The 13335-nt window shown below is 42.6% G+C and overlaps 1 protein-coding gene across 7 annotated transcripts in view; it reads left to right on the forward strand.

The window, feature by feature from the left end:
- Nucleotides 1-47: 47 nt before the first annotated feature.
- The window catches only part of Tslig1 (tRNA splicing ligase complex subunit 1), a 28331-nt gene continuing 15043 nt past the window's right edge, over nt 48-13335 (forward strand). For 2 of the 7 annotated variants that reach the window (XM_087215368.1, XM_004850863.3), the window contains exons 1-6: nt 48-702; nt 5656-5680; nt 6352-6473; nt 6688-6770; nt 9067-9119; nt 10716-10752. In XM_087215368.1, the coding sequence (XP_087071494.1) occupies nt 570-702; nt 5656-5680; nt 6352-6473; nt 6688-6770; nt 9067-9119; nt 10716-10752 (453 nt within the window). In that variant the 5' untranslated portion in view covers nt 48-569. Of the gene's footprint in view, nt 789-5655; nt 5681-6351; nt 6474-6687; nt 6771-9066; nt 9120-10715; nt 10753-13335 lie in introns of all 7 variants that reach the window. The other 5 variants (XM_021263270.2, XM_087215369.1, XM_013074250.3 and 2 more) reach the window with 5 other exon arrangements.

The following is a 13335-nucleotide window of genomic DNA, read 5'->3' on the forward strand; positions in this document are numbered from 1 at the left end:
ATACGTAGGGCTGCTTCCCGCGGGACCTAGTCGCGCGCTCCTCCCCTCCCCTCCCACACCGCCCGTGGCCGAGTTCCACAGATTGCGGGCACACCCGGGCCGATGGGGCTGTGCCCGTACCGATCACGTGAGAGGCTCAGGCCTAACACTCCCGGGGGCAGCCATTTTCTTAAGGGCTATTACTACTGTATGCTAACGACTTTCTCGGAGTAAAGTATTGAAATGAAAAAATCTAAAATGCCTCTGAGTCTAGTTATTAATTCTGGGGACGAGGCGGAAAGAAAAAGCCTCCTCACTTAGACCCAGAGGGGTGTTATTCAAGGTGTTCTTCAACTTGTCTCCTTAATCCTTAGGAAGAAAACGAGTCATAAGCACAGAAGATGAGCCCTTAGCCTTTTTTTTTCTTAGCCTTTTAAACATACGATCCAAGCGGCACGATTTAAATGGAATTGTTGGGGGCTGAAAAGCTCTCTCGAGCTCCAAGAATCTAGTCATGGCCCTTTAAGGATGCGGGTTGGGGGGGGGGGGTCCTAGGGCGGAAGTTGTATTGCTGGGCCGAAGGCCGGCAGATGAAGGGCGGAAATAGTATGTTCAGTTCGGAAATCATGGCGCAGGAAAAGGAAGATGTTAGAGATTACAATTTAACTGAAGACCAGAAAGCAATCAAGGCCAAGTATCCTCCAGTCATTCAGAAGTACGAATGTGAGTAGATACTTCTTTCTTCAGATAGGGGCATGCCCAGCTCCTTACTTGGCGCTTCCAACATGGCCGTCTACTTTGCCCCACAGGTGTGTTAGATGTGATCGGGTTGTGCTCTGTGTTCGTCCTGTATTATGGAGTCTTGTACTTGCCCCAGGATATGCTGAAGGAAAAAGCCACCTGGCTTGAGAGTCAGGAGAGTGGGCGCCTATATTTTCAGTCTCTTCAACTTTTTCTACATGTTCTTAATCCCAGTTTTTCTTTCTGAATTTAACTAGCGCAGTAATTTTTAAAATACCTGTATTTTATTTTTCTTCTTTTTTTCCCGGTACTTGGATTGAACCCAGAGCCTTCATACTGAACTACATCCCCAGTCACTGTTTCAGTTTTTATTTTGAGATAGTGTCTCACAAAGGCCCTAAGTTACCCAGGCTGGGCTCAAATTCGTGATCTTCCTTGCCTCAGCCTCCCGTAGGATAACGTGTGTGTCACTACGACTGAGAGTTTTACTTGAACTTTCGAGGTTGTCTCTTGTGTCTCTCAAGAGTGGGTTAGATTGTGACCAGGTTTGGGGAGTGGGAAAACTAAGAGGGTTTTTTTTTGTTGTTAGCACTGAAGAAATAAAAACAAGAAAGAAAATACGGTGCAGTATTTTCTTTTCCGTGTGTGTGTGTGTTTGTGTGTGTTTTGAGGACTGAGCCCAGGGCCTTTGCATTGAGCTGCATCCTAGATCTTTTTTACTTTTGAGACAAGGTCTTGTGGAGTTGCCCAGGCTGAGCCTGAATTTGTGATCCTCATAGTTCACCCTTCCAGAGTGAAGGGATTACAGTTGTGTGCCATTAGGTCCGGCTCACGTTAAAGAGCTGGAAGTGCAGCTCAGTGGTACTGCACACACACACAAAAAAAAAAGGAAAGAAGAGGGGAAAAAGCCAAACACTGCCACTTTTCTAAATTTTGGACAATATAGTTATTTTCATAAAATATAATTTACATTAGCTAGGGATGGTGACACACTCCTATTAGTCCCAGCACTCTGAGAAGCTGAGACACAAGGTTTGCAAGTTCAAGCCCAGCCTAGGCTAATTTAGCAAGACCCTGTCTCAAAACATTTTTTTAAGAAGGAAAAGAAAAAAAGGCTGGGATGTAGCTCATAAGAAGGCTCTGAGTTCAATCACACCAGTACCATAAGTAAATAAAATAATTTATGTTAAATAAAGTAGGTTTATTTTTTTCAAGTGAATTAAGTATTTTAACTTATAGTTACAATCTAATACATATAGTAAATATTGTCAGATAAAACCCACATAAAGCTCATTGAGGTCCTCAGTCTCTTTAAGAGAATAAAGGGTTCCTGAGATGTTAAAAACAAAAAAATGGGTTGTTTTTTTTGGACAGAGGCTTGTGTACTTTGGTCTTGCCTTAAACTCACTGTGAAGTTCAGACTAGTCTCGAACTTGGGGTGATCTTTCTGCCTCAACCCTGAGATGAAAAATTTGAGAACCTCTGTCCTATACCAATATGGTGTTGTTTTTTAAAACTCATTTGTTTTTTCAGTGCTAGAGATTCAGCCCAGGGCCTTGTGCATAGTAGGCACTGAGCTACACTCCCAAATCTTTTAAAAATTTTCAGACAATCTCCCCAAGTTGCCCAAGCTAGCCTTTAACTTGTGACCCTCGGCCTCAGCCTTCCAAGTACCTGGGATTACAGAAATGCACCACCATACCAGGATTAAACTGATTTTTAAAAAATTGAAGTTTAAGCCATGCCTGGTGGCACAGGCCTGTAATTTCAGCACTCTAGGAGGCTGAGGCAGGAGGATTGGAAGTTTGAGCCCAGCCTGGGCAGCTTAGTATATGTGCTGCTGAAGCAAGCACAGTCTGGGCAATTTAGCAAGATCCTTAAGATAAAAAAATGAAAAAAGGGCTGGGGATGTAGCTCAGTGCAAAGGCCCTGGGTTCAATCCCCAGTATAAAAAAAAGATTGAAGTGTAATTTACATATCATATGTGGGTAAAGTGCTCAGCTCTTAAATTGTTAGCATCCAGTGGGTTTTGCTAAACAGATACACTCTAATCAAGGTATAGGACACTTCTTTCACCCTAGAATGTCTCCTCTTGACCCTTTCCAATTAGCCCCTGGAAACTGGAAAGGGACAAGAGGAAGCTTAGTTAAAAAACTATAATTATTTTTCCATTTTAGAGTATCATATAAATGCAGTCACACATGTGGGTTCCTTTATTTGTCTTCACCTATGTTGGAGATAATATAGCTGGGCACCAGAGCAGTTCAGATTTTTTTTTTTTTCAGTAACTACTGGCAATAGGAGAAAGAGCTAAGCTACATTGTAGTTTGTACGGAGATGATTGGGTATTTTTATAGAGAGAGAATGAGGGAGAGGAGGATGAGGGCTCAGAAGAGTCAGAGAAGTGACAAAGTCTGAAAGGTGGTCAGTGTAAATGCAGTGAGGACAGTTATGTCTGCCAGCTCCAGTTATGGAAGACTGGGAGACAGAGGCTTGTTGCTTCCAGATGATTCCATTTCAAAGGAATGTTTCTCAAATCCTTGAGAAAGATACTTCAGAGTTGTGAGAGATATGCACTGTATTCAAAATTATAAGCCCTTTTTAGAACTTGCTTATCTTAAGTAAGGGAAGTCAGATGTTGAACATCTACAACTGAATTCTCCTGCCCCTGCTGACTCCTCACCCACCCACATTCCTGGACCATCCTAGGGATGCAACCTTGTGCTGTTAGAAACTATGTTAGTTTGGTTAAGAGATGGGATTTGGATGAAGTTTCACGCTAAGAGTTCTGCAGTTCTCACTCAGCATAATGTTTTGAGATTCATGTTAATGCACAGACAGAAGTTCATGCTTTTTTATTGCTAAGGAGTCTTGCACTGTATGATTATACTTATCTCTTGTTGACGTCCATTGGGTTTATACTTCTTCTAAATAAAATAGTTGTGAACATTCTTACGTGTGTATTTGTGGTCACATGCTTTTATTTCTTCAGAGTTAATACCTGTCATTTTTTTTTGGTACCGGGGATCGAACTTGGGTCCTTATGCTTGCAAGGCAGGTGGTGGAACCACTGAGCTAAATCCCCAGCCCTACCTGTAATTTTCTTTATCATCTTTGAGGGTCATTGAGCCCCTTGAAACTTACTGAATCCTGAAACTTACGAAGTCTTCAGTAATATCTTTTTTTTTTTTTTGGGTACCGGGGATTGAACTCGGGTTCTTGTGCTTGTGCAGCAGGAGGCAAAACCACTGAGCTAAATCCGCGGCCCCTTCAGTAATATTTCTGAGTGATGAATTTGCACTTTGAGTGCCACCAGAAGACGATGTCCTATGGTGCAAAGTGTGCTAACACAGGAGCCAAGAAAACCTCCATTCCAGTTCCCAGCTCTACCTATATACCACAGTGTAGTCCTGAAAAAGCCACAATCTCTGGATTTCAAGATCCTTTTTATATACTAAGAACTATGTTAAATCTCCAAGAATTCCTTCTCACTGTATTGTCCTGTGATGCTAAATGGAAAGAATTGGTGATAATTGTGGTACAAGTGAAGGACAGACTCTGAAAATGGTGTTGTGTGCTTGTGAGATTAAGAAAATGCTTAATATTTATTGTGGAATTTATTTTCTAAAAGTATTTCGTGTGCCTGTAATCTCAGCACTCTAGGAGGCCAGGAGTTCAAGCCCAGCCTTGGTAGCTCTGTGACTTATGGAGACCCTATCTCACAATCAAAAATTAACAAAGGACCCTGCGAGGCTGAAGGGTCCAAGGAGGGAGAACCGGGGTGGGGGTGGGGGTGGGGATGATGAAAAAGGACAGAACAAAGAGATACAATGCTGAGGCCAGGTGGAGCTTTCCTCCTGATGAGAGAAAAAGATGGCTAGGCAACTGCAGCACGTTAATTTATAGTGTAGAGATAAGGGAAGTGCAGGGGGAGGAAAATGGGGGTGCCCTTGACTGGAACAGGGAGAGTGGCTAGGTCTGCAGGACATCATGCTTGATGGTTTGCTGGCAAATGGGCAGGGAAGAAGACATGTCCTCTTCTCAGTACTCCTCTTGGCCATTCCTTGCTCCACCACGCCCTCTTGTCGCCTGTTCTCCCATGGGGCCCTGCCTCCTCTGCTGGAGGAAGAGAACAAGATGCCGGTTCCTCCTTAGGGCCCTGCCTCATCCGAGGGAGGAGACAAGTTAGGTCTGGCCATAGTGATTTGCAGTGCAGCGCTCCCAGCAATGTATCCTTGTATGAAGCCCCTGGTTCAATCCCTAGTACGTTTTAAAAAAAAAAGATAGGATCCTCTTTGTTGTCCAGACTGGCCTGAATTCCTGGGCTCCAGTGATCTCAGAGCAGCCTCCTAGTAGTTGGGAGTACAGGTGTGTGCTACCACACTCAGCTTAGACACTTTTTACAACACCTGAAAGGCCCAGGCCTTGCTGCCTTCCAGAAATTGTCATTCATTTAAATGTAAACCTTGGCTTTAAGGAAAATTAATGATTAGCCAGGTGTGGTGGCACATGCCTGTAGTCCCAGCAAGCGTAGGCTGAAGCAGGAGGACCACAAGTTCGAGTTCCCTTAGGCTACATAGCAAGTTTGAGGCAAGCATGAGCTACATAGTGAGACCCTCTCTCAAAAAATAAAACAGGCTGGGGATTTAGCTCAGTAGTTTTGCCACCTGCCTTGCAGGTGCAAGGTCCCGAGATTGATCCCCAGTACCAACCCCCCCCCCAAAAAAAACCTAAAATACCCCCAAAGAACAAAAGAAGCCAACCCCTAACAACAGTTAACTTTGTGCAGTAGACAGCAGAAGGTCTGGGCTGCCTCAGATTTTCTCATTCTTAAAGGATAGTGTTCTTAATAATGAATAATAATGAACTAGAGTCATTTTCTTGTGTTTTTGAGAAATAAGTTTAGTAACTGACATTTTTCCCTCTCTCCCTCAGATTTGGATCATACAGCAGATGTCCAGTGAGTATAGCTGGACTTTATTCCTTTGAAGCTGTAATTAAATAAGGGTGAATCTTTTAATCTGGGTGTTCCTAGTTTTTTTTTGGTACCAGGGATCTAACTTGGGTCCTTGCAGTTGAGGGGCAAGCAGCAGAACCACTGAACTAAATCCCCAGCCCTGGGTGTCCCTAGTTTTAATTTTTAATTTTTCTACTTTCATTGTGGTTCCTTCTGTTTTGAACATGAAAATGATAGTTTAAAAGCTTCTAGTTTCCAGTCAGGTGTGGTGGTACACGCCTATGGTCCCGGTACTCTGGGAGGCTGAGGCAGGAGACAGGAGGATCAAAAGTTGGAGGCTTGGACCGGGGATTTAGCTCAGTGGTTCCGCCGCCTGCCTCGAAAGCGGAAGGACCCGAGTTCGATCCCTGGTACCAAAAAACAAACAAACAAAAAAAAAACGTTGTAGGCTAGCCTGGGCGATATAGCGAGACGCTCTCTCAAGTAAAATAATTTGAAAAGGGGTGGGCATATAGCTCAGTGTGAAGGCCCCAAATTCAATCCTCACTACCACAAAAAGAAAAAAAATAGTCTTTAGTTTTGTATTTATCAAGCTGATTTTATTTGAACTTGGCTGTCAAGTTTTCTCTCTTGCTGTGGATTATGTTACACAAAGCACACGTGTGTTTTTTCAGGTTACATGCGTGGGGAGAGACGCTGGAGGAGGCGTTTGAGCAGTGTGCCATGGCCATGTTTGCATACATGACAGACACTGGGACTGTGGAGCCCCTCCAGACAGTAGAAGTAGAAGCCCAAGGTAACTGGTTTATTCACAGGGAAAAAGTCATCATACAGATAGATGTTCAGTGTTTTGCATCTTGAGTGTATTTTTACAATAAGAACAAAATTGATTATGAACCTATTTTTCCTTTTTCAAATAGCCTAAGAAATTCTCTGTACTTTGAAACATGGTTTTAGAGACCAGGGTTATTAAACAGCATACTATTATGGCCCTTTTTAATCCTGTGTAGGAGATGACTTACAGTCTCTTCTGTTTCACTTTTTGGATGAATGGCTTTATAAGTTCAGTGCTGATGAATTCTTCATACCCCGGGTAAGCAACAGTTTTTCTTTTTCACTAAGCAAATTGGCTCTTAATTCATATTTTAAAGTCGAGGCCAGGTGGGGTGGTACATATCTGTAATCCCAGCATTCTGGAGCCTGAGGCAGGAGGATTGCCACAAGTTTGAGGCCAGCCCGGACTACACAGTGAGACCCTATCTTAAAAAACAAACAAATAAAGTTGAGGGCAACCCATTTGGGACCCTTCTTGTCTCTCAGGAGCTATTCCTATTTCCCAATAAATTTCCCTACTCTTAACCTTCTTTGGAAAAAAAAGAAAAAGTTGAACAAATGATTTAAAACAGAACATGTAATGGCAAATCAATCCATACAGATATGTAGTTGATAATGATTTGCATAAATTGTAGGCACTTCTTGGTTAACCTGAGATTGCCTGTGTATATACATTTTATACTTTGATCTGTGACTCTGTCACTAATTAGGATTATATGATAAGTATTGACCTACCAGCTGGGTGTGGTGGCACATGCTCTTTATTGAAGCACTTGGGAGGCTGAGGCAGAAGGATCACAAGTTTGAGTCCAGCCTGGACTACACAGCAACATAGCAAGACCCTGTCTCAAAGAGGAGGGGTCTGGAAATGCATCTATAGTCTTCATCTCTTTTTTTTTTGGTGGTACTGGGTATCAAACCCTTGGGTGCTGTGCTGTTGAGCTACATTCCATTCCAGCTCTTTTTTTTTTTTGGTACTGGGAATCAAACTCAGGACCTTGCACTTGCCAGGCAGGCACAGTGCCACTGAGCTAAATCCCTGGCCCCATTCCAACCCTTTCTGTTTTTCATTTTGAGACAGAGTCCTGCAAGTTGCCCAGGCAGGACTTGAACTTGGATTCCTCTTGCTCCACCTCTCCTGAGATTGCAGACGTGTATACCACCATCCCCTGCTTCATCCTCTTTTTACATCTCCCCATGTTTGAGCTGTGGTTATGGCCATCCTTTGGTTCCATTTGAAGTTTGGCAGCTCTGTCACATTGGCCTAAGTTCAACAATTCTACTCTTAGTTTTCCTTAATGCAAGAAAAGGAAAAGCCAGATGGAGATTGCTTGTTGCTGTCAGCCTCCAGAGGGAACCACACCTCCCCAACATTGTTATCTAACACACCTGGCCTTCCCTGCTTCCTTCATTCCTCCAGTCTTTTATCATCTCCACTACATATCTGCCAAGTCACTCATCCAAGAGCCCACATGCTTGCTGTATCACACAAAAATAGGCTGATGGCATGTGTGCTAGTGCACACCTGTAATCCCAGCACTCGGGAGGCTGAGGCAGGAGGAACACTTAATTTGAGGCCAGCCTGGACTCCATAGTGAATTGAAGACCAGCCTGAACTACAGTGAGACCGTGTCTCAGGAAAAAAAAAAAAAAAAGGCTGAGCATGATTGAAATTTTGTATCCTCCCCCTCTACCACATATCTTTTGATTCCCACCTCCTGCCCTGTGGGTACTGAACCCAGTCCCTTTTACATGCTCTACCCCTAGCCCCTTGTCTCATCTTTTTAGATTGTATATTTTTCTCCCTCTCTTTTTTTTTCTTCTAATTTGAAACAGTCCATGCATGCCTATAATCCCAGCACTAAGGAAGCTGAGGCTGGAGTATCACTATGTGTTCCAGGCCAGCCTGGACAACATAGTGAGTTCAAAGCCAGCCTAGAATATACAGCAAGATCCTGTCTCAAAAAAAGAAACAGGGGAAAAAAAAAAAAGAAACAGAAACAGGGCTGGGAATTTAGCTCAGTGCACCGCGCCTGCTTCACAAGTGCAACGTCCTAAGTTCCATCCTCAGTACCTCCCCCAAAAAGAAAAAAAGAAACAGGTTCTGGCTATGTAGTTTTATCTTTCTTGTTTTGGTACCAAGGATCGAACTCGAGACCTTGTGCTTGCAAGGCAGGCGGCGGAACCACTGAGCTAAGTCCCCGGCCCGATGGCTATGTAATACAAGGTGGTCTTGAACTTGAACTTGCTATATAACCATATAACTTTATAACTTGAACTCATCCTGCCTCAGCCTCCCTAGAACTGGGATTACAGGTGTGTGCCATCACATCAGGCTATATTGTATATTTTTTCATGAATATTTCCCTTGAATATGTAAGAAATAAACCCTATTTCCTTGGAATATATTTAGCTTGTTCTGTTTTAAATTTAAATTTTCTTTGCTTCAGAGAAATTGCATGCTGTTTTCTAGGAAAAGTGTCAACCTAGCTGTGTTTTAGTAAATGGTTTAATCTGAGTATTTTTAAAAATTAAAACTTCTTTTTCCACTTTAGGAAGTGAAAGTACTTAGTATTGATCAAAGAAATTTCAAATTACGTTCCATTGGGTAAGTTAAAACTCTTCAAGTAGCAAATCATGAAAGATTTTAAAGTTGTATTCCTCACTGAATTCCGTGCAGAAAGACAGTTAACATTTGTGACGTCAGAAGACCGCTTGCATTTGGCTGGGCCTTGCAGATTGAGCTTTGTGAGCCGCCTAGGTGTGAGGGTCACCTGGGCTTTGGAGGACTCAACCCTTGTCAAGACAAGGGTGGCTCTGGTTGTTAAACCCAATTCTCACAGTTGTAGTGGTGGATGCCTGTAAACCCAGCTCTCTGGGAGGCTGAGGCAGCAGGATTGAAAGTTCCAGCCCGGGACAACTTAGCAACTTAGCAAGACTCAGTCTCAAAATAAAAAATAAAAACATGTCTGGGCTGTAGCTTAGTGAGAGCCCTGGGTTCAATCCCCAATACCACAGACACGCATGCACGCACGCACGCACACCCCCACCCCCACCCCCACCCCCGATTTGCAATTTGTTGATTTTAAGGACGAAGAGGAAGAAATATAGCTATGTAATTGCTAAATGGGATAGCTCAAAGCCGTTTGATAGGAAAAACTGACTCATCTTTTCTCATAGATTCTCATTTCTAGCCCTGCTCAAACCAATTACTTCTATACAAATTATACCTTTCCTTTCCTTCCAGAGTTAAAAACCCTTGAGTAGGTCACTTTGACTAAACTTGTCTCATCACTTAATTAAATATTTCAGGTTTTATTTATTTACTTATTTATTGGTTTTTTGAGACAGTAATGTATGTATTTTGCTATGTGGTTGCCTTGAACTCGCTGTGTAGCCTAGGCTGGCCTTTAACTCACAGTGATCCTCCTGCTTCAGCCTTCTGAGGTGTGTGTTACCATACCTGGCTTTTTTATTTTAAGACAGCGTCTCACTAGGTTGCTAAATTACCCAGGTTGAGCTAGAACCTGTAATTCTGTTCTTTCTACTATCTGTGTTTTGATGGTCATTTGATATATTAGTGTCAAAGAGAGTGAGAAGAACACTGTCCAAGTTCTAGAAGAGAACAAGTTCCAGGGCATTCTGTATGTAGGCTGTGGACATTTTGGGAAAAGCTATAAAATGGAAACCAACCTCAAACCTTGTTGGCCGAATGTAGTATTTTGTGTTGTGCTACTCAACCTGCTTTCTTCATGGGAGAGCTTACTGAATTGGTTCTATACCTTGGGCACAGTGAATGTTTTGAACTTGGTCCCTATTATTATGAAATCATACTCATTCAGCAGTGTTTACGGAAAATCCACTAGAAGATCATCATATTGGGCACTTGTTCTTGAGAGAGCAGCTGTCCACCTTGGGAGCAACTGATGGGTGTTGAACCTAAGTCTCCCTCTTACCAGTGTCTGCTGACAAACCAGAGTGCAATCTTCCAGGTCTCCTATGCTTCCCATCTCTTTTTGCAACACATTCCTAAGGTTGTTTTAAAATACACAGAGAAGGGCCGGGGATTTAGCTCAGTGGTGCCTCCACCTGCCTCCCAAACACAAGGACCCAAGTTTGATCCCTGGTACCAAAAAAAAAAATACACGGAGAAAAAATATAACATTTTGGAAATGTTAATCCTCTTTTAATTTCTCTTCTTAAGGTGGGGAGAAGAATTTTCACTTTCCAAGCATCCTCAGGTATGTTTTAAAGTCTAGCCCTTGAAGACATTTTATGCTTCCTTACCATAGAGCCTGGGTATGTGACAGTGCACTTCAACTAGTTCTAATAATTAGTGTGAAGTCATAAGTTTTTTCCTAAACTTCTCTGACTTGACTAGATGTGTTAAAATGCTGTGATTTCCCGAGTCTGGTTTGGTGAGTAGGAGTCAGCACTGGGCTTTAGGGGCAGGTTTGTTACAGATTATTGTGCGACTGAAAAGTCCCTTTGCCTTTTTGAGCCTTGGTAAAGATGTTGGACAAGACATTTTCTAAAGTACCGTCTACCTCCTGTGCTTCTCTAGATTCTGTATTTGCCAAACTATATGGCCTTACTCTGTAATAATTTAAATCTGTTAGAACAGAGGTTGGCAAGGTTTTTCTGTAAAAGGCCAAACAGTAAATGTTTTAAGATTTGTAAGCCAAGAGCATTGGAAAAACAATTACTTTAGCAGCCATAGACAATACATAAATTAGTATGGTTGTGTTTTACTAGAACTTTATTCAAGGACATTGAAATTTGAATTTCATGTTATTTTCAACTGTCACAACATATTATTATTATTATTTTCTGAAACAGGGTCTTGCTATGTAGTCCACACTGGTTATCCTGCCTCAGCCTCTTGAGTGATGGGATTACAGGTGTGCACCACTGTGCCTGGCTCTCCCAATACAATAATCTTATTTTTCCAGTACTGAGGATTGAACTCAGGGTCTTTGCACTGAGCTACATCCCCAGACCTTTATTATTTTTTATTTGAGAAGGAATCTTGCTAAGCTCTTAGTTGTCCAAGCTGGGCTCAGACTCACAATCCTCCTTACGCAGCCTCCGAGAGTGCTCGGATTACAGGTGTGTACCACCAATGCCTGGCTACTTCTTAGTTTTTGAATAAATGATGAAGTAAAAGTCTGGTACCTAGAATATTTCCTAGCTTAAAAGTATCTTCCTGGCTTTAATATTGTCCTTATCTTCTCTCCACTAATCTATATCCCATCCATTCATTATTTCATGTATACATTCAACAAATACTTAGCTAGACATTATTTTAGGCATATTAGATAGAGATAACAGGACAAATTGAGATCATTGCTCTCATTGAACTTAAAATCTAGTGAGAGGGAAAAAAAAAAATTAGAGGAGAGAGCCAAACATGTAAACAAGTAAATGTTATAATTTCAGCTGGTAAATGCAGTAGTGCCATCAGGGCAAGGTAAGAATGGCTGGAGCTGGGTACAGTGGCACACACACCTGTAATCCCAAAGCTCTGGGAGGCTAATGTAGGAGAATCACAGATTGAAGCCTAACCTGGGAATTTAGTGAGACCCTGTCTCACAAAGCGGGGCTGGGGCAGGGGGTGGTTGTGGCAGAGGATATAGCTCAGTGGGAAGGTGCTGGGTTCAATCTCCAGTGCTGTAAAAGTGAATGAATGGATAAATACATAAAATAAAAATTGGGATTGGAAAAGAGTGTTCAAAAAAGACGTCTGTGGAAGTGACTTTTGGTGGTGGCCTGGTGGCCACAGAGATGAAAATGAGCAGAAATAGTGGAGAAGACCTTTTTTTTTTTTCTTTTTTTTGGTACCAGGGATCGAACTCGGGACCTTGCACTTGCAGAGCCAGGCGGTGGAACCACTGAGCTAAATCCCCGGGCAGGAGAAGAACTTTGCAGACAGAAGTACATGTGAAACTCTGACAGGAGATAGATTATGTTCAGGGAACATCCAGGAGAGTGCAGCTGGAGCTGAGGTTGTGGGGGAGAATAGTGGAGTCAGGGTTGTACAGATGGGGCTGCAGCCTGCTACGGCAGGGCATGCAGATCTTACTCTTGTGTGAAGGGAGGCCATAGCAGTACTTTAATCATAGGAGTTATTTGAGGTGATTGTTTTCTTTTTTTGAGAGAGGGTTTTGTTATATAGCCCAGCCTGGACTAGGACTCACAATCCTCCTGCCTTAGCTTTCCAAGTGCTGGGGTTATGCTAGGCTTGATTTGAGGGTTTTTGGTTTTTTTTGGTACTGGGGATCAAACTCCGGTCTTTGCGCTTGCGTAGCAGGCAATGAAACCACTGAGCTAAATCCTTGGCCCTGATTTGAGTTTTAAATGACAAAGAATAGATCATGAAGAGATGAGAATGGAAGCAGAAAAACCATTAAGGAAGCTTTTACCATAGTGTGTTGAGGCAGGCACATGTTTGTAATCCCATCTCATCTGTAATCCCAGCACTTGGGAGGTTGAGGCAAGAACATCATTGCTGAGAGTTCAAGGCAAGCTTGGGGTACATAGTGAGTTCAAGGGTAGCCTGACCTACATAGCAGGACCTTGTCTCAAATGAAGGAATGAATATATGCATGCAGTTGAGAGATGGATGAGTTGGACTAGGGTTACAGTGGTAGAGATACTAAGAAGCAATTAGGCTTAAGATTTACTTTGAAGTTAGATTCTACTGTTACTGTAAGGAATTAAGGGTATCACCTAGGTGTGGACCTGAGTGAGTAGTGTTCCCATACTCTGTAGGGAGCTTGGGGGAAGGGGAAGCTTTTGAACATGTTATGTTGAGCTGCTTTTTA

Source organism: Heterocephalus glaber, unplaced genomic scaffold (assembly GCF_053883595.1).
Source record: "Heterocephalus glaber isolate CG9 unplaced genomic scaffold, H.glaber_assembly_v1.0 deba00001452, whole genome shotgun sequence".
Taxonomy (NCBI): Eukaryota; Metazoa; Chordata; class Mammalia; order Rodentia; family Bathyergidae; genus Heterocephalus; species Heterocephalus glaber.